The sequence below is a fragment of the Mya arenaria genome, chromosome 13 (assembly GCF_026914265.1).
Source record: "Mya arenaria isolate MELC-2E11 chromosome 13, ASM2691426v1".
Classification (NCBI taxonomy): domain Eukaryota; kingdom Metazoa; phylum Mollusca; class Bivalvia; order Myida; family Myidae; genus Mya; species Mya arenaria.
Window position 1 is genome coordinate 66,563,080 of NC_069134.1, and position 21,527 is coordinate 66,584,606.

The 21,527-nt window shown below is 42.4% G+C and overlaps 1 protein-coding gene across 1 annotated transcript; it reads left to right on the top strand.

Annotated features, from left to right (window-relative positions):
* The first annotated feature begins 8,931 nt into the window (after positions 1 to 8,931).
* LOC128215484 (visual pigment-like receptor peropsin) lies at positions 8,932 to 20,787 on the top strand. The gene is made up of 3 exons (XM_052922167.1): positions 8,932 to 9,579; positions 11,495 to 11,585; positions 19,319 to 20,787. Exons 1-3 carry the CDS (start codon positions 8,932 to 8,934, stop codon positions 19,627 to 19,629), a joined length of 1,050 nt encoding a protein of 349 aa, XP_052778127.1. The 3' UTR covers positions 19,630 to 20,787.
* Positions 20,788 to 21,527: the final 740 nt, after the last annotated feature.

Consider the following 21,527-nt stretch of genomic DNA (forward strand, 5'->3'; position numbering starts at 1 on the left):
CATATACTTGGTAGCAGTTGATAACACGTGGGCATGGGAACCTCATATTTGATAACAGCTGACGAGCACTTGGGTTCTTAAACCTCATATACTTGGTAGCGGTTGATAAACACGTGGGCATGGGAACCTCAAATTATGTAGCAGCTGGTGAGCACTTAGGCTCTATAACATCCTGTAAGGTAGCAGTTGATAAACACGTGGGCCTGGGAACCTCAGATTTTGTAGCACCTGACGAACACTTGGGCTCTTTAACCTGCTATTAGGTAACAGTTGATAAACACGTGGGCCTGGCAACCTCATACTTGGTAGCAGTTGATAAACACGTGGGCCTGGGAACCTCAGATTTTGTAGCACCTGACGAACACTTGGGCTCTTTAACCTGCTATTAGGTAACAGTTGATAAACACGTGGGCCTGGGAACGTCATATTTTGTAGCAGCTGATGAACACTTTGGCTCTAAAACCTGTAGAAATGTATGCACATTTGTTTTCATCGCGTATAGTTATAAGGTTTTAGGGCCGCAGGCCGACGTTTTAATTGACCGCAAATCGAAATCAGTCATCGTCATATCTACTTTTTGACATGGTGTATTAAAAATGATAAATGCGCCAATGTTCCACAATGAAACGTATGGTGTTATGCTGTTTAGAATAGTGCGACTTATAAGACCACTTGATTTAAATACGTTTATCAGATGGCAACGTTAATATGAATTTGAAAGCAAGCCGTAGAATCTATCAAAATATTGGGTTCTCTTTCGTGCAAATTTTATCCGATACCTTGTTTTGGTCTATGACAGATATTGTTATTGTTTTCCGAGTGTAGATCGCCAGTTTTGGAGATAAATCGGCACAATTAAGAAAATGCTTACTGGTTCATTCTGTACATTGTTAGAACCCAGGTTCATCCCAAATCTGGGTTAATCTATTGCACACTAAAATAACGATTAAAATGCGTCGAATGTTTGACCTAATCCATATGTATGTAAAACATGTGAGCACATTTACAACAAGCACAGAAATGCAATATTTGCTGGAAAAAAAACTCGGAAAATTGTGGATAAGATCAACATGTGTAATTGTTAACATTGTGTCGTAATCCACAATCTGCTCAATAGTTTTCTATCTTAAGAGTATTTATACCACACTAAAATGCCGAAAGACGAATATGGTTTATCGCCAAAATTTAAAGAGAAAGTCCATTTTTTAGGGAAACGTTGAAGCTAGAATCGTGTGTCAACTTCCTTCTAACCGCTAAAATATAATAAAAGTTTTACCTTTAGCAGAGAGTTTTGAGAAACTTATCAAATTGACCCTTCCTACACGTGTTATAGTACTACCTCTTCATAAAGATTTTCCATAATATGTTATGATTTGTCTTTATAAAGCGTTTTCAGAAGGTGGAGAACGAAATTATGGCGTCTAGACCATTGGAACTCCTCGGTCATTTTCAACCCCGGATGCAAATGGTCAGAATTATTTTCATTCAACTACGCTGCAAGTACATCGCGTAAAATTTCAACTGGTGTACCTGCATACATCCAAGGCTGTGGTGCTGCGAGTAAGTGTTGGATGCAGTTGGTGCTGCGAGTAAGTGTTGGATGCAGTTGGTGCTGCGAGTAAGTGTTGAATGCAGTTGGTGCTGCGAGTAAGTGTTGGATGCAGTTGGTGCTGCGAGTAAGTGGTGGATGCAGTTGGTGCTGCGAGTAAGTGGTGGATGCAGTTGGTGCTGCGAGTAAGTGGTGGATGCAGTTGGTGCTGCGAGTAAGTGTTGGATGCAGTTGGTGCTGCGAGTAAGTGTTGGATGCAGTTGGTGCTGCGAGTAAGTGGTGGATGCAGTTGGTGCTGCGAGTAAGTGGTGGATGCAGTTGGTGCTGCGAGTTAGTGGTGGATGCAGTTGGTGCTGCGAGTAAGTGTTGGATGCAGTTGGTGCTGCGAGTAAGTGTTGGATGCAGTTGGTGCTGCGAGTAAGTGTTGGATGCAGTTGGTGCTGCGAGTAAGTGGTGGATGCAGTTGGTGCTGCGAGTTAGTGGTGGATGCAGTTGGTGCTGCGAGTAAGTGGTGGATGCAGTTGGTGCTGCGAGTAAGTGGTGGATGCAGTTGGTGCTGCGAGTAAGTGGAAGATGCAGTTGGTGCTGCGAGTTAGTGGTGGATGCAGTTGGTGCTGCGAGTTAGTGGTGGATGCAGTTGGTGCTGCGAGTTAGTGGTGGATGCAGTTGATGCTGCGAGTAAGTGGTGGATGCAGTTGATGCTGCGAGTAAGTGGTGGATGCAGTTGATGCTGCAAGTAAGTGGTGGATGCAGTTGATGCTGCGAGTAAGTGGTGGATGCAGTTGGTGCTGCGAGTAAGTGGTGGATGCAGTTGGTGCTGCGAGTAAGTGGTGGATGCAGTTGGTGCTGCGAGTAAGTGGTGGATGCAGTTGGTGCTGCGAGTTAGTGGTGGATGCAGTTGGTGCTGCGAGTTAGTGGTGGATGCAGTTGGTGCTGCAAGTAAGTGTTGGCTGCAGTTGGTGCTGCAAGTTAGTGTTGGATGCAGTTGGTGCTGCAAGTTAGTGTTGGCTGCAGTTGGTGCTGCAAGTAAGTGTTGGCTGCAGTTGGTGCTGCAAGTAAGTGTTGGCTGCAGTTGGTGCTGCAAGTAAGTGTTGGATGCAGTTGGTGCTGCAAGTAAGTGTTGGATGCAGTTGGTGCTGCAAGTAAGTGTTGGCTGCAGTTGGTGCTGCAAGTAAGTGTTGGATGCAGTTGGTGCTGCAAGTAAGTGTTGGATGCAATTGGTGCTGCAAGTAAGTGTTGGATGCAGTTGGTGCTGCAAGTAAGTGTTGGCTGCAGTTGGTGCTGCAAGTAAGTGTTGGCTGCAGTTGGTGCTGCAAGTAAGTGTTGGATGCAGTTGGTGCTGCAAGTAAGTGTTGGCTGCAGTTGGTGCTGCAAGTAAGTGTTTGATGCAGTTGGTGCTGCAAGTTAGTGTTGGCTGCAGTTGGTGCTGCAAGTAAGTGTTGGCTGCAGTTGGTGCTGGAAGTAAGTGTTGGATGCAGTTGGTGCTGCAAGTAAGTGTTGGATGCAGTTGGTGCTGCAAGTAAGTGTTGGATGAAGTTGGTGCTGCAAGTTAGTGTTGGCTGCAGGTGGTGCTGTAAGTAAATGTTGGCTGCAGTTGGTGCTGCAAGTAAGTGTTAGCTGCGGTTGGTGCTGCAAGTAAGTGTTGGATGCAGTTGGTGCTGTAAGTAACTGTTGGATGAAGTTGGTGCTGCAAGTTAGTGTTGGCTGCAGATGGTGCTGTAAGTAAGTGTTGGCTGCAGTTGGTGCTGCAAGTAAGTGTTAGCTGCGGTTGGTGCTGCAAGTAAGTGTTGGATGCAGTTGGTGCTGCAAGTAAGTGTTGGATGCGGTTGGTGCTGTAAGTAAGTGTTTGCTGCGGTTGGTGCTGCAAGAAAGTGTTGGATGCGGTTGGTGCTGCAAGTAAGTGTTGGATGCGGTTGGTGCTGCAAGTAAGTGTTGGCTGCAGTTGGTGCTGCAAGAAAGTCTTAGCTGCAGTTGGTGCTGCAAGTTAGTGTTGGCTGCAGGTGGTGCTGTAAGTAAGTGTTGGCTGCAGTTGGTGCTGTAAGAAAGTCTTAGCTGCAGTTGGTGCTGCAAGTTAGTGTTGGCTGCAGGTGGTGCTGTAAGTAAGTGTTGGATGCAGTTGGTGCTGCAAGCATGTGTTGGATGCAGTTGGTGCCGCAAGTTAGTGTTGGATGCAGTTGGTGCTGCAAGTAAGTGTTGGATGCAGTTGGTGCTGTAAGTTAGTGTTGGATGCAGTTGGTGCTGCAAGTTAGTGTTGGATGCAGTTGGTGCTGCAAGTAAGTGTTAGCTGCGGTTGGTGCTGCAAGTAAGTGTTGGATGCAGATGGTGCTGCAAGTAAGTGTTGGATGCAGTTGGTGCTGCAAGTAAGTGTTGGCTGCAGTTGGTGTTGCAAGTAAGTGTTTGATGCAGTTGGTGCCGCAAGTAAGTGTTAGCTGCGGTTGGTGCTGCAAGTAAGTGTTTGATGCAGTTGGTGCCGCAAGTAAGTGTAAGCTGCGGTTGGTGCTGCAAGTAGGTGTTGAATGCAGTTGGTGCTGCAAGTACTGTAAGTGTTGGATGCAGTTGGTGCTGCAACTATGTGTTGGATGCAGTTGGTGCTGCAACTATGTGTTGGATGCAGTTGGTGCCGCAAGTAAGTGTTAGCTGCGGTTGGTGCTGCAAGTAAGTGTTTGATGCAGTTGGTGCCGCAAGTAAGTGTTAGCTGCGGTTGGTGCTGCAAGTAGGTGTTGAATGCAGTTGGTGCTGCAAGTACTGTAAGTGTTGGATGCAGTTGGTGCTGCAACTATGTGTTGGATGCAGTTGGTGCTGCAACTATGTGTTGGATGCAGTTGGTGCCGCAAGTAAGTGTTAGCTGCGGTTGGTGCTGCAAGTAAGTGTTGGCTGCAGTTGGTGCTGCAAGTAAGTGTTGGATGCAGTTGGTGCTGCAAGTAAGTGTTGGATGCAGTTGGTGCTGCAAGTAAGTGTTGTAAGCAGTTGGTGCTGCAAGTAAGTGTTGGCTGCAGTTGGTGCTGCAAGTAAGTGTTGGCTGCAGTTGGTGCTGCAAGTAAGTGTTAGCTGCGGTTGGTGCTGCAAGTAAGTGTTGGCTGCAGTTGGTGCTGCAAGTAAGTGTTGGCTGCAGTTGGTGCTGAAAGTAAGTGTTGGCTGCAGTTGGTGCTGCAAGTAAGTGTTGGCTGCAGTTTGTGCTGCAAGTAAGTGTTAGCTGCGGTTGGTGCTGCAAGTAAGTGTTGGCTGCAGTTGGTGCTGCAAGTAAGTGTTTGCTGCGGTTGGTGCTGCAAGTTAGTGTTGGATGCAGTTGGTGCTGCAAGTAAGTGTTGGATGCAGTTGGTCCTGCAAGTAAGTGTTGGATGCAGTTGGTGCCGCAAGTAAGTGTTAGCTGCGGTTGGTGCTGCAAGTAAGTGTTGGCTGCAGTTGGTGCTGCAAGTAAGTGTTAGCTGCGGTTGGTGCTGCAAGTAAGTGTTGGATGCAGTTGGTGCTGCAAGTTAGTGTTGGATGCAGTTGGTGCTGCAAGTAAGTGTTGGATGCAGTTGGTGCTGCAAGTAAGTGTTGTAAGCAGTTGGTGCTGCAAGTAAATGTTGGCTGCAATTGGTGCTTCAAGTAAGTGTTGGCTGCAGTTTGTGCTGCAAGTAAGTGTTAGCTGCGGTTGGTGCTGAAAGTAAGTGTTGGATGCAGTTGGTGCTGCAAGTAAGTGTTGGATGCAGTTGGTGCTGCAAGTAAGTGTTGGATGCAGTTGGTGCTGCAAGTATGTGTTGGATGCAGTTGGTGCCGCAAGTAAGTGTTGGCTGCGGTTGGTGCTGCAAGTAAGTGTTGGATGCAGTTGGTGCTGCAAGTAAGTGTTAGCTGCGGCTGGTGCTGCAAGTAAGTGTTGGATGCAGTTGGTGCTGCAAGTAAGTGTTGGATGCAGTTGGTGCTGCAAGTAAGTGTTGTAAGCAGTTGGTGCTGCAAGTAAATGTTGGCTGCAATTGGTGCTGCAAGTAAGTGTTGGCTGCAGTTTGTGCTGCAAGTAAGTGTTGGCTGCAGTTTGTGCTGCAAGTAAGTGTTAGCTGCGGTTGGTGCTGCAAGTAAGTGTTGGCTGCAGTTGGTGCTGCAAGTAAGTGTTTGCTGCGGTTGGTGCTGCAAGTAAGTGTTGGATGCAGTTGGTGCTGCAAGTAAGTGTTATTTGCGGTTGGTGTTGCAAGTAAGTGTTGGCTGCAGTTGGTGCTGCAAGTAAGTGTTAGCTGCGGTTGGTGCTGCAAGTAAGTGTTAGCTGCGGTTGGTGCTGAAAGTAAGTGTTGGCTGCAATTGGTGCTGCAAGTAAGTGTTAGCTGCGGTTGGTGCTGCAAGTAAGTGTTGGATGCAGTTAGTGCTGCAAGTAAGTGTTGGATGCAGTTGGTGCTGCAAGTAAGTGTTGGATGCAGTTGGTGCTGCAAGTAAGTGTTGGATGCAGTTGGTGCTGCAAGTTAGTGTTGGATGCAGTTGGTGCTGTAAGTTGGTGTTGTATGCAGTTGGTGCTGCAAGTAAGTGTTGGATGCAGTTGGTGCTGCAAGTAAGTGTTGGATGCAGTTGGTGCTGTAAGTGAGTGTTGGATGCAGTTGGTGCTGCAAGTAAGTGTTGGATGCAGTTGGTGCTGCACGTAAGTGTTGGATGCAGTTGGTGCTGCAAGTAAGTGTTGTAAGCAATTGTTGCTGCAAGTAAGTGTTGGCTGCAATTGGTGCTGCAAGTAAGTGTTGGCTGCAATTGGTGCTGCAAGTAAGTGTTGGCTGCAGTTTGTGCTGCAAGTTAGTGTTGGACGCAGTTGGTGCTGCAAATAAGTGTTGGATGCAGTTGATGCCGCAAGTAAGTGTTGGTGCTGCGAGGTAGTGTTGGATGCAGTCGGTGCTGTGCTGCAAGTGTGTGATATATGCAGTTTGTTTTACAAGTACATGTTGAATATATTTAGTGATGTAGGTAGGTGTCGGATGCAGTTGGTGTTGCAGGTTAACGTAGGATACAGTGGCTACTAAAAGTTTGTGTCGGTGCTGAAAATGGTTTTGCCTGCAGTTATGTATACACAAGAAGTGATATTAGTGTATGTTGAATGCAGTGGTGTATTACAAGTAAGTGTTGAATGAACTGGTGCATTACATACATTACATTGAAGGATGCACTTTTGCATTGTTTTAAGTGTCCTGATTTATTGCAGATAAAGTTTGGGTTTATTGTAACGCACCAGTATGCTGCAGTTTCCCTTTCTTTTCAGTCTTTTATTGAGTGTCTCTAGGCGGTTGTAGATAGATAACTTGTAAGATCAGAAATGATGTTCGAAGGATATGAAAAGTACATCGTCTTATTATATTTCTTATGTGCTTATTTAACCTAGTCTTGATGTGTTTTTATAGCTATATTAAGTATCTCTTTCTTTACACGAAATTTGCTGCCAATAACAAGCCTTGTTCCTAATACGAGTTCTTGTGTTCTGTTATGTAAATTAACTTGTGGAGTCGGATTAATTTGATGAAAATTAGAAATATTATGTCTAGTGTTAGGTGTCAGGTTTTAATTGTTTAAATTCAATATTAATTGTGAAGAAGTCTTAGCCTATGTTGTCTGGGAGATTTTGACTATTTTGATTAAGAAAAAAAGAGGTTTTATTCACGTTACTAGTGAAAAAGATATCTTATTCAGGGGCGTAGCTAGCCCTCTATTCATGTGGATTCATAATTGTGCTAACGGGTTCGGGGGCATGCCCCCCTCCAATTTTTTTAAACACCATGGTGAAATCTTGTGCATTCTGGGCGTTTGAGAAGCTTTATTTAATGTTATTTACTGAAAAATGGACAGTTTTAGGATAATGTAGTCAAGTACGCATACTGTAACTTTGGCTGATTTTTTGTCAAATTTATGTGGACTCGCGTATAGGCAGCTACGCGCCTGTTAGTCTTTAACCTTACGATGCGTATAAGAGAGGTCGGAATACCCCTTTAAAGTGACACTCTTATTCAATATCAATACATACACATGTTAAACAAATATACATTTTTGGTGATTCACCCTTAAATTCTTACCAAATAATGCACGTATGGAACATATTACTATTAACAATATAATAACCCTGTATTTAATAGCTGAAAACGCAAAAAATATTAAATGATTGGTGAATGCTAAAAGATTTACTGCGATCTACTATGGTCTCAACAGGTGGCAATACCGTGTTTTCTGCACATTTCTTTCAAATTAAACTCGGTATCCTCCACAGGATCTATTGTTTTCGACATGTGTTGATCCTTTTTGGTTAATCAAAACAATTGTATTAAATGTGATAAATCTTATTTTTGAGTAATAGTGAGTATAAGTGCATCTCTAAGTTTCGGCAAGAATGCAAATGTTATAACGAAAAGTTAATTTTAGCGCAGTTTACGCCAAACACTCGGTTACACCTGAAAATTCATTCGGAGCTCCTCGGCCATTTTTTTCAAAAACAACCTCGGATGTATATGGACGGTTTACATACTTAAAAAGTAGTACGTTTAAGTCCGCTGAAAATAGATCGCGTAGTAATCTTATTTAGTAGTTAAAATTTATGACTTAACTCTTGGGAATCGTAATTATGTTTGCAATAATACACTTCACTGGCAATCAATTTAAACTGAGAGCAATAAATACAACTCTTAAACACTACATTTAATTAATGCTTTTATTCAAAAAAATACGGACTACTTCAACAGATGTACCGGCATACATCCGAGGTTGTTTTTGAAAAAATGGCCGAGGAGTTCCGAATGCTGAAAATTTACAAAATATTATATTATCATTATCGAAGGGGAGCCCAGGGTCCACTGCGGACGGCGGTTCTAGATTCCAATATCAATATATTATTTATGGCCATATGTGTACTTCGTGAACATTCATGACTTCATGAACATGTGAAAATCGTGCACATTTGTGAATGAGAGGAAACAAATATTGAACTCATATCCCACTTTCCATTTTTATAAGCCTCGTGTTTTCTGATCAAAACATAAATGTTAAATAACATTTAAACATAGATTTCAATTAATAGGATCCTTTACAGCATTGGTAGTTCAGTCGAAAGAAATACATTTGAAGCACTGGGTAATTATGAAAAATAGGTGTTTATTGTATGAACGCAGACCATAAGATGTCCGTCGATACTGGAGAGTGACCAGTATGTAGCAGTATCTCGGCAAGAGAGTTGATTGTTGATCGCGCGTCGGGCGCAACTGTGAACAGAAAATGGACAATAGGATGGACATCCGCTATATCGTGATTCTGGATCTTACAAACCAAGTTTTGTTCAAGATATAATATTGATGGATTCTATGGAAGGGATATTTAAACATCGTTTTAGGCATTTTATAGAAACGTGTTATATTTTGACTTAAATATGTGATGTGCGGCAAATAAAGGTAGTGATGGATGCGTACAACGGCAACAACACGGATTCTTTCCGTGATAAGAAAGGGAGCACGATCCAAATCATTATTGGTGTGACGTTTTCTTTACTTATGATCATCGGACTGTTCATCAATACGACGACGTTATACACGTTCAAATTAAACACTCGACTACAAACCCCCACGAACATTCTTATTATTGGTTGTGTGATATGTGATTTCTTTATGATTCTATTCGGCTTTCCCTTTGTCATCGCTTCCAGTTTCTATGGCGACTGGATATTCGGAAGCGCTTGGTGCGAGGGGTACGGATTTATCGTAACCCTTCTCGGTGTCACGAACATTTGCATCCTATCAGCCATCGCTGTTGACCGCTACATCGTTGTGCTTAATCTACGGTTCGCTAGGCGGATCACAACGTTTAAAGCCGTCATGACGATACTGTCGTGTTTCGGTTACGGCCTCCTTTGGGCGACCTTTCCTCTGATTGGCTGGGGTGGGTTTGTCGTGGAGCGTAACCGCCTGGCCTGTGGTCCAGACTGGGGTAACACTCACCAGTCAGCTAGATCTTACAATGTTACAATCATGGTGCTAGTTTTCGGGTTGCCACTTGCAATCATGAGCTACTGCTACATGAAGATATTCATCAAAGTGCGCTGCCTTAAGGTAATTTCTTTTCTCCTCGATGCAAAGGTTTGTTTGAAGGACAAAAACACAAGTTTGAAACTACTATGTATTAATTTTAACTTGGGATATATCAGACAAAAAGCAAAAAATGTCCTTCGGGATGCATTTAATGTAATAATTATAGCTTACATTTCTAATGCATACAGACAGAAATAATTGTTTATTTTAGACTTGTATATCGTCAATGACGGGTGAGTGTGGTCATGTGGGATAGGTGTGCGCCTCTCATCTAAGAATATTTAGGTTCGATCCCCACCAGGGTGAGTGTGGTTCGACCCCCATCAGATAGAGAGTGGTCAAGTGGTATACATGTAGGAGGCGCCTCTCATCTAAGAGGTTCTCGTGTCGAAACATATAAGCGGTACCTTCGCATGATTTCTCAAAAAAGACACAGTACTGGTTTCTGCCCAGGAAACGGACTCGAGAGTACTTCATATCAGCTGTCCGCTGTCTTAACAATCGAGCTAAAATAAATCAGTAAAAAACAAGAATATTTCTGAACCTAAATAGCGTGCACGAAAGATGCGTCCAGAGCATGAGATTAGTAAACTGTTAACTTTCCCAACAAAAACGATTTCAAGTGTAATAAATACACAGAAATGATCGATATATTTATAACAAGTGCTTGTTACAGTAGTCGTTGCATAATATTGGATGGGAATATTTTTACAAATTTGTTGTATATTTTTTAAGCCAGCAAGAATAGTTTAATAAGAATTTAACCTAGTAAGTCGACCTTTTAAACGTTTACTTATTTGGTACTATTGCGCATGCACACATGTGGGCCAAGAGGCGTGGCTAGTCTGGAGTTTCATACAAACCGCGAACTGGGGATCACAACTCTTTTTTTTATACGGGAAAACATTTGTTTGAGTGTTTGTGCTTATGTGAGAGCCATATTTCCGGAGATGTTTCGATGCGGAACCAATGAAGCGGCTTTATTACATGACGAGATTTTCTTTTCTCCCACCTCAGATAAGTAGATCCAATAATTTAACCATGCTAGATATTCTTATCTTGCTCACGGGCGAAGATAAAATGCCCGTATGGGACTCCTTTTTTATGGTCACCACATTTTAATTATCTCCCTTGTTGAAGACTGTCGTCTGTAGCATCATGAAAACCTTGATTTGTGGCAATATTTAGAACGCTAGTTAATTATTTCTCGCTTCGAATGTCACCATAAAACAGTTTTCACGCACCATTCAAGAAATAATGCTTCACTCTCCTTAGGACTATTTAAAGACAGATTTGACTATTAATATAATCGGAATCACTGCGCGCATATCCATGACAACCACGAATTATCGCATATCCATACGCAATTATTTTCACTAAGAACAAAAGAGTTCCAGCAAAAAACACATTGTTACTTAATTATTTTTAACTGAGGTGGGAGAAAAAGCATCTACCATGGCCGAGAGTGTAAGATAGGTTCAACCCGACCCTCGCGCAGGGTGTTTTGCGGAAACTCGGTTTACCGAGTTTCCGCAAAACACCCTACGCTCGGATCGGAATGAACCTATCTTACACTCTCGGCCATGGAAGATACTTATAAGCCAAATCGCCCACGGTACACAACGAAGCATAGTACAGTAGGGGGGTTCTCATACATTTCCCAGACGCCTTGATATGGAGAAAATAAGTTTTTTTTTTCCTATACGGGACCTCATCACCGCAGAAGTGTGAAACGCCCTACATCAAAGAAACGGGCGGCATTGCGCGCGCACGTGACAAAATAGGTTGTAGTTTATACTTCGAATTTTATGGAACACATCTCTTCGCTCGTTTGTTTAATATGCTCCATAACATTCAGATTATAAACGATAACTCACATGTAAAACCTCGATTTTACTTAAATCAAACACTAGTGTTTTATTTTTTTTTATTTTAGGTCCGCAACCATCGGGTAACCTCGTTAGCAAGCATCGATGCATCCAGGAAAATGGAGCAGGAAGTTGCCATCTCTGTCTTTTTCGTCTTGGGTAAGACTAGTTAAGCAATACTGTAAAATAACATTACTGCATGTGTGTTCAACCTTTTCCGTGACCTTTAAAAATGTAAAAAACACGGTAGGTCTTTGGTTAACTATGTTGTTAGAACACGGTAGGTCATTGTCGAACCAATCTCATTAAAATCATATCGTGACGTTCACTTCATTTCATTACGTCGTGAAGCGTGTATTGGGGATCTGATTTTAATGATATTGTTGTCGAACCATATTGTCACAACACGGTGAGTCGTTGGTGAACCATGTTGTCGTAACACGGTAGGTCGTTGATGAACCATGTTGTCGTAACACGGTAGGTCGTTGATGAACCATGTTGTCACAACACGGTAGGTCGTTGGTGAACCATGTTGTCACAACACGGTAGGTCGTTGGTGAACCATGTTGTCGTAACACGGTAGGTCGTTGGTGAACCATGTTGTCGCAACACGGTAGGTCGTTGGTGAACCATGTTGTCGCAACACGGTAGGTCGTTGGTGAACCATGTTGTCGCAACACGGTAGGTCGTTGGTGAACCATGTTGTCGCAACACGGTAGGTCATTGTCGAACCATGTTGTCGCAACACGGTAGGTCATTGTCGAACCATGTTGTCGTAACACGGTTGGTCATTGTCGAACCATGTTGTCGTAACACGGTTGGTCATTGTCGAACCATGTTGTCGTAACACGGTTGGTCATTGTCGAACCATGTTGTCGTAACACGGTAGGTCATTGTCGAACCATGTTGTCGTAACACGGTAGGTCATTGTCGAACCATGTTGTCGTAACACGGTTGGTCATTGTCGAACCATGTTGTCGTAACACGGTACGTCGTTGGTGAACCATGTTGTCACAAAACGGTACGTCGTTGGTGATCCATGTTGTCACAACACGGTAGGTCGTTGGTGAACCATGTTGTCACAACACGGTAGGTCATTGTGTTGTCACAACACGGTAGGTCTTTGTCGAACCATGTTGTCGTAACACGGTAGGTCATTGTCGAACCATGTTGTCGTAACACGGCAGGTCATTGTCGAACCATGTTGTCGTAACACGGCAGGTCGTTGGTGAACCATGTTGTCGTAACACGGCAGGTCATTGTCGAACCATGTTGTCGTAACACGGTTGGTCATTGTCGAACCATGTTGTTGTAACACGGTAGGTTTTTGTCGAACCATGTTGTCGTAACACGGCAGGTCATTGTCGAACCATGTTGTCATAACACGGCAGGTCATTGTCGAACCATGTTGTCGTAACACGGTTGGTCATTGTCGAACCATGTTGTCGTAACACGGCAAGTCGTTGGTGAACCATGTTGTCGTAACACGGTTGGTCATTGTCGAACCATGTTGTCACAACACGGTAGGTCGTTGTCGGACCATGTTGTCACAACACGGTAGGTCATTGTCAAACCATGTTGTCACAAGACGGTAGGTCATTGTCGAACATTGTCGAACCATGTTGTCGTAACACGGTAGGTCATTGTGTTGTCACAACACGGTAGGTCGTTGTCGAACCATGTTGTCACAACACGGTAGGTCAATGTCGAACCATGTTATCGTAACACGGTAGGTCATTGTCGAACATTGTCGAACCATGTTGTCGTAACACGGCAGGTTGTTGGTGAACCATGCTGTCACAACACGGTAGATCTTTGTCGAACCATGTTGTCGTAACACGGTAGGTCATTGTCGAACCATGTTGTCACAACACGGTAGGTCGTTGGTGAACCATGTTGTCACAACACGGTAGGTCTTTGTCGAACCATGTTGTCGTAACACGGTAGGTCATTGTCGAACCATGTTGTCACAACACGGTACGTCGTTGGTGATCCATATTGTCACAACACGGTAGGTCGTTGGTGAACCATGTTTCACAACACGGTAGGTCATATTGTGTTGTCACAACACGGTAGGTCTTTGTCGAACCACGTTGTCGTAACACGGTAGGTCATTGTCGAACCATGTTGTTGTAACACGGTAGGTCATTGTCGAACCATGTTGTCACAACACGGTAGGTCATTGTCGAACCATGTTGTCGTAACATGGTAGGTCATTGTCGGACATTGTCGAACCATGTTGTCGTAACACGGTAGGTCATTGTCCAACCGTGTTGTCGTAACACGGTAGGTCATTGTCGAACCATGTTGTCGTAACACGGCAGGTCATTGTCGAACCATGTTGTCGTAATACGGTAGGTCATTGTCGAACCATGTTGTAGTAACACGGTAGGTCATTGTCGAACCATGTTGTCGTAACACGGCAGGTCTTTGTCGAACCATGTTGTCGTAACACGGTAGGTCGTTGTCGAACCATGTTGTCGTAACACGGTAGGTCATTGTCGAACCATGTTGTCGTAACACGGTAGGTCATTGTCGAACCATGTTGTCGTAACACGGTAGGTCATTGTCGAACCATGTTGTCGTAACACGGCAGGTCGTTGGTGAACCATGTTGTCGTAACACGGTTGGTCATTGTCGAACCATGTTGTCACAACACGGCAGGTCGTTGGTGAACCATGTTTTCACAACGCGGTAGGTCATTGTCGAACCATAGGCTAGCATGTATTCAATACAACACAGCCATAGGCTAGCATGTATTCAATACAACACTGCAATTGGCTAGCATGTATTCAATACAACACTGCTATTGGCTAGCATGTATTCAGTACAACACTGCCATTGGCTAGCATGCATTCAATACAACACTGCCATTGGCTAGCGTGTATTCAATACAAAACAGCCATAGGCTATCATGTATTCAATACAACACAGCTATTGGCTAGCATGTATTTAATACAAAACTGCTATTGGCTAGCATATATTCAATACAAAACTGCTATTGGCTAGAATGTATTCAATACAACACTGCGTTTGCATAGCATGTATTCAATACAACACTGCTATTGGCTAGCATGTTTTCAATACAACACTGCTATTGGCTAGCATGTATTCAAAACAACATTGCTATTGGCAACACATCTATTGGGTAGCATGTATTCAATACAGCACTGCTATTGGCTAGCATGTATTTAATACAACACGAGGGTAAAAAAACCTCTTCAGGCTTCCAATTTCCTCTTTAACACTGCACGCGGGAATAATATCATAGGTGGCAGTGTAAGTCAAGAGATGATGAAAACAGTTCGTTTGGTATCTTTATGTACATAATAAGAAGGTATCTAAGATTGTGTTCCCGCTTGCTCAAAACACGTCATTGTTGTAATATGATATCGGCTACCTGAGAGTGGCCAGGCTTATCAGCAGTCTGTAGTTAGCTAGCGTCGAATAAACATCGTAAACTACACAGCAGTCTTTATCTATCATCCCTAGAGTTAATAAATAATACGACATGGTGGCAGCGCGGTATTAAACTCAACAATAATATTGGAACTATTTGCACTAGTGTAAATAAACAAAATGGCAAATTTTAATTTCCAACATCCGGATAAATTTGACTTCCAAAAGCAGGAACAGTGGAAAAAGTGGTTAAAACGGTTTGAGTGATTTAGGCTTGCGTCAGGATTAGAAGAAAAAGACGAAGAAGTGCAAGTTAACACTTTAATTTATTCAATGGGACCAGAAGCAGAAGAAATTATGTCATCGTTCAATCTTTCGACTGAAAACAGCAAGAAATTTGACACTGTAGTGGAAAAACTCAATCAGCATTTCATTCCTAAAAAGAACGTTATCTTCGAGAGAGCCAAATTCAACCAACGATCACAAATGGCTGGTGAAAGCGTGGACAGTTTCATCACAGAACTGTACCATTTAGCAGAAAATTGTGAGTTTAGGGACTTACATGATAGTTTAATTCGCGACAGGATTGTGGTTGGAATTAGAGACCACAAATTGTCCGAAAGACTGCAGCTTGACCCAACACTGTCGCTAGAAAAGGCGGTGACTGAGGCCAAACAACGAGAGTCGGTTCGAGCCCAACAAGCGGTAGTAAGAGGCGAACCGTCATCTACAGTTGAGGCAGTGACAAGACGGCAACACAAGACTCAGGGGCACCGGAACTGGAAGCCAGAGAAAAAACCGGTCCCATCTACGCCAGCAAGCAGGGAGTGTCAGCGTTGTGGCAACACGCCGGGGCACCCTCGAAACAAGTGCCCGGAAAAAGATGCGAAGTGACGTAAACGTCAAAAAGTAGGACACTTCCAAAAGAAATGCCGCTCAACCGTTGGAGCCATGAACAAAGCTAGCAACACCGAGCATTCCGACGAAGACGAGTCCTTCCTTGGTACAGTACGGACATCAACGACCACGGACCCGTGAAAAGTGACACTAGCCGTAAATGATGAAGCGGACGTGACGTTCAAAATCGACACCAGGGCAGACGTGACAGTTATCCCAGGGAAACTGTTAAAACAGATGTTTGGAGTGAAAATACAGAAAACTAACAGATCATTATTTTGCGCAGGCAATTCTAAATTAACAGTTCTGGGTAAATTCCAAACCACAATTGAATCTTCATCAAAATTGTGTGTTACAGAAGTGTTTGTTGTAAAAAGTTTGGAATTTCCTCTCCTTGGCCGACCTGCTATTGAGGCTTTACAAATTGTTCAGGTAAATGATTTTAAATACATTTCATCTGTCAAAGCATCGTATGAACAAGTATATGAGAAAATCCCCATTGTCTTTAGCGACAAATTAGGTAAAACTGATTGGGAATACAAAATCACATTAAGTGAAAAATCAAAACCGTACTCATTGTCTACACCGCGTCGAGTACCATTGCCTCTAATGAAAAAAGACAAAGCCGAGCTAGAGCAAATGGCGAGATCGGGGGTTATTTCAAAAGTATCAGAGCCGACCGAGTACTGTTCGCCAATGGTAGTAGCTCCTAAACCAAATGGTCAAATTAGGATATGTGTAGATCTGTCAAAATTGAATCAGTCAGTAAAACGAGAGCGTTTTCAATTACCATCCGTAGACGAGTCATTTGCAAAGCTCGCTGGAGGACGTTTCTTTTCGAAAATTGACGCACGCCACGGTTTCTGGCAAGTAAGATTAGCACGCGAATCGCGACATTTAACTACATTCATAACCCCATTCGGTAGGTTTTGCTTTAATGTCTCGCCATACGGTATAAATGCTATGCCAGAATTCTTTCAGAGAAAAATGTCAGCATTGTTAGAAGGAGTACCGGGCGTAGTTTGCAAAATGGACGACGTCCTCATATTCGGTGAGAATAAGGATGAACATGATCAGCGTTTATTTCGCGTGTTAGGGCTCATTTCTGAGGCTGGCATCACACTGAACAAAGAAAAATGCCAGTTTGGTAAACACAGTTTGACATTTCTAGGTCATGTTGTAGGTCAGGGCACAATTGGGGCCGACCCAGCCAAAGTGAAAGCAATTATTGACATGCCAAACCCGCAGAATATTTCAGATATCCGGAGATTTCTTAGAATGTGCAATCAATTAGCAAAGTTCACGCCAAACTTAGCACAAATGTCTAAACCGTAGCGAGACCTTTTAAAGGACAAAAACTCGTGGTTCTGGGGTCCAGATCAAGAATTGTCCTTCCAGAAATTGAAAGAGGTGTTAAGTTCTCCCATGGTTTTGGCCCAGTATGATCCTAATAAGGAAACAATGGTCTCAGCAGACTCTTCTTCATTTGGCATGGGGGGAGTTGTTAGGCAAAATCAGGGAAGTACATGGAAACCAATAGCGTTTGCTTCTCGTTCGCTTACTGAAGCAGAACAAAGGTATGTTCAAATAGAGAAAGAATGCCTTGCATTAACATGGGCTTGCGAAAAGTTTCAAAACTTTTTAATAGGATCCAAGTTTGTCCTAGAAACGGATCATAAACCGTTAGTTCTTTTATTAAGTACGAAAGACTTGACCGATTTACCTGCTAGAATCCAGAGGTTTCGCATGCGCCTTATGCGTTACGATTTTAGCATTGTTTACATAAGCGGATGTAAACTGGTTACAGCCGACTGTCTACCAAGGGCACCTCGGTGTACGTTAATTGATTAAGAATCCGAAAGTCTGCAGTCCGCGAGTGACGCATATGTTCAAATGATTTTCAATGACATCCCAGCGACCGCTAATCGACTGGAACAAATTAAGTCCCTTTACAAAGAGTATAATATCTGTACACAGCTTTTGTTGTATTGTAAACAAGGGTGGCCAGATAAGTCAGCACTTCCTGAATACATGAAACCATACTGGTGTTATAGGGGTGAGATAACTGTTCAAAGAGGTCAATTGTTCAAAGGAACGCGACTAGTAATATCAAACACATTACAGTCAGAATGGCAAAACAATCTGTTTGGTGGATTGGTTTGAGCTCGGCTCTAGAAAAGGTTGTAAAGTCATGCCATAAATGCATTGAAAACGGTTGCGATAGAGCAGAACCGCTTATGCCGTTCGAATTTCCAGAACGCCCTTGGCAACGCGTAGCAACTAGTTGACTATTTCTCGCGTTATATTGAGCTGGCCAAACTTTCAAATGCTACACCAGCGTGCGTAGTAAATCACATGAAGTCCATTTTCGCGCGACACGGTATACCAGAAATAGTATTTAGTGACAACGGGCCGTGTTACAACGCAGCGACTTTTAAAAAGTTTGCACGTGAGTATGGATTTGCACACCATACTTCTAGCCCAAAAATGCCTCAAAGTAATGGTCTTGCGGAAAGGTCTGTAAGAACTATTAAAGAGATGCTGAAGAAATCAGACGACCCGTATTTGGCACTGTTGTCATATCGTGCAACGCCATTGCACAATGGATTCAGTCCGTCAGAATTATTAATGGGCAGAAAATTAAATACGTCAATACCGGTTAAACCCGAAACTTTAAATCCAAAGTGGCCAAATTTGAAAATTGTCCGAAATCGGGAAAATAAGATTAAAGGTCAACAAAAAAGAAATTTCGATACAAGACACAAGGCTAAAACTTTGCCTTGCCTAAAATATCGCGACCGAGTTCTTGTAAAAGATCAAAACAAGTATGGGGTAATTAAATCACAATCTGTATTCCCACGTCCATACAATGTTGAGACGGATGTAGGTATTATCCGCCGGAATAGGCGCCATCTTATAGAAACTCCCAGGCGGCCTAATGGTCAGCAGGATGGTCAAGGAGAACAGATGGTTCAGATTAATGAGAGTGATAGTGAAAATTCTTTATCTTCATGGGAAAGTAAGGAGGAGACCGTGGAACCAGGGAATGGTTACGTAACAAGATCGGGAAGATTGTCAAGAAACCCAGAAAGACTAATCGAATCGTGTTAGTTAAAATATATTATATGGTTTCATATAAAAATGTTATATTTGTTTCAGAAGTAAACGCCTCTAAACGATACATTCATTAAATTACTTATTAACTTGAAAGGGAGGTGTTGTAATATGATATCGGCTACCTGCGAGTGGCCAGGCTTATCAGAAGTCTGTAGTTAGCTAGCGTCGAATAAACATCGTAAACTACATAGCAGTCTTTATCTATCATCCCTATAGTTAATAAATAATACGACAGTCATTAATATGCACAACTTGCACTTGCCTTGACTAGCTGGTACGCACCAACACCATCTCGATAACCGTGTTTTAATATATCGAACAATTTTCGCGAAAACCATTTGTTTATCCGTATACAAATCACCATCCCTCGTCACCTATAGATGTAGTGGAGATCAAGTCATAATGCAGCCGTTGAGTGCGGGCAGACCTTATAAACTCTAAATCCTACCACTTCCATAATATATGACTCATTGTTTCAGTGGGCTTCGTGTTGGCCTGGATGCCATACGCCATTTTGTCCATGTGGGCGATGAACAATGATATAAAGCGGATGTCAGAGAATGTGGCCATCATTGCGCCTCTCCTCGCCAAATCGGCATGCGTGTGGAACCCGCTCATTTACATCGGCAAGAACACTGCATTCCGGAAGGCGTTCTTAGACATGCTCAAGAAGAAGGAGCCTCAAATCTCCATCAGTGGACCCTCAACCTCAGAAAGAAAGACGGAACATGTCACTAAAGAAAACGAGGCTATTCCGAAGAAGATACTCGTCAAGGATAGTTCTGTTTAACAACTACATGTATGTATGCGTCTGGGAGTGTTACTTAACACCCAAGAGTTTTACAGAACAAGCGAGAGTGTTGCTTAAAAATAAGAGGTTTACTCAGCAATCGACAAGTTTACTTAAAACAACCGGATATTTAACTTAACAATCGACAGTTGTACACAGCATCCCAGAGTGTGACTAAACATCAGAGAGGTTAACTTAACAACCGACAGTGTAACTTAACAACCTAAATTATTTACCTAAAATCCGAGAGTTTTTACTTTACATCCGAGATGTTTATCTTAACAAGCGACATAATTTACTTTTCACCCGAGAGCTTAGCTAAACATACGATAGATCTTACTTAACATTCGAGATTTCATCTAAGCATCCGAGAATGTTTACTTAATATCCGAGAGTTTTACTTAACATGTGAGAGTTTTACTTAACATGCGAGAGTTATACTTAACATGCGAGAGTTATACTTAACATGCGAGAGTTTTACTTAACACGCGAGAGTTTTACTTAACACGCGAGAGTTATACTTTACATGCGAGAGTTATACTTTACATGCGAGAGTTTTACTTTACATTGGAGAGTTTTTACTTGAACATCCGACAGATTTACTTAACATCCGAGCGTTTAACCATAACAACGGACAAGTTTACATTTCATTTGAGAATTTTACTTAAACTAACATAATAAGGTAATAAGTCTTTGGACGATCTAACCGACATACTCTTACACTGTTTATCCGTGATATTTTTTAAACATTGTTGATAAAGGAATATGTATTGTATATTGTTTAGTATTTTGTCAACATTAATGTACAATACAAACGGTATCTATGACAAAGTGGAACACCTTCCAGCCTGTGATTATTTCGTTGTTATTTCGTTAGTTTAATTTGTTCAAGAGTTTTTGCAAAAACAACAACAACAACACCTGTTCAGGTGCATTGAATTTAAGAACAGTACAGAGCTGTACAGTACAGAACAGTACAGTACACTACAGTACAGTACACAACAGTAAAGTACAGTACACTACACTATAGTACAGTACAGTACAGTACAGTACATTGCAGTACAGTACAGTTCACCACACAACAGTACAGTGCACTACAGTACAGTGCACTACAGTACAGTACAGCTCACTTACGTACAGTACAGTACACTTCAGTACACTTCAGTACAGTACAGTACACTTCAGTACAGTACACTACTGTACAGTACACAACAGTACAGTACACAACAGTACAGTACAGTATAGTACAGTACAGTACACTACACTACATCACATTACAGTACACTGCAGTACAGTACAGTATAGTACAGTACACTTCACTACACTTCAGTACAGTACAGTACAGTACAGTACAGTACAGTACAGTACAGTACAGTACAGTACAGTACAGTACAGTACAGTACAATACAGTACAGTATACTACAGTACACTACAGTACAGTACACTTCAGTGCACTACAGTACACTGCAGTACAGTACACTACACTACAGTACAGTACACTACACTACAGTACACTACAGTATAGTACAGTACACTTCAGTGCACTACAGTACAGTACACTTCAGTACACTACAGTACACTTCACTACACTACACTACACTACAGAACAAAACAAAACATAATAAAACCCTTTTTTAATTTAAGCATGTTTAGATTATCGTTCCAACAAAAATTAATACCTATTACACGCATGCAACAACAATATGAATCAATTTGCATTATTTACAAACATGTTATACAGTGAAATATCGAGAAAAACTGTTTTTAACAGCACTGTAGAGTGAACTAATCGTGATGAATTATTGTGACCGTTATCGTTTTTATTCCATATATTGTCGTCAACCTGTTTTTGAATAAATCTCTTCCCAAACCATACGTCTGATTGATAGTGTTAGTCC

What these genes read in the sequence shown, in the direction of transcription:
- LOC128215484 (XM_052922167.1), top strand. Translation starts at nt 8,932, where the DNA reads ATGGATGCGTACAACGGCAACAACACGGATTCTTTCCGTGATAAGAAA. An exon ending in TCAAAGTGCGCTGCCTTAAG is followed by an intron (nt 9,580 to 11,494) that starts GTAATTTCTTTT and finishes TTTTTATTTTAG; the next exon opens with GTCCGCAACCATCGGGTAAC. An exon ending in CTCTGTCTTTTTCGTCTTGG is followed by an intron (nt 11,586 to 19,318) that starts GTAAGACTAGTT and finishes TCATTGTTTCAG; the next exon opens with TGGGCTTCGTGTTGGCCTGG.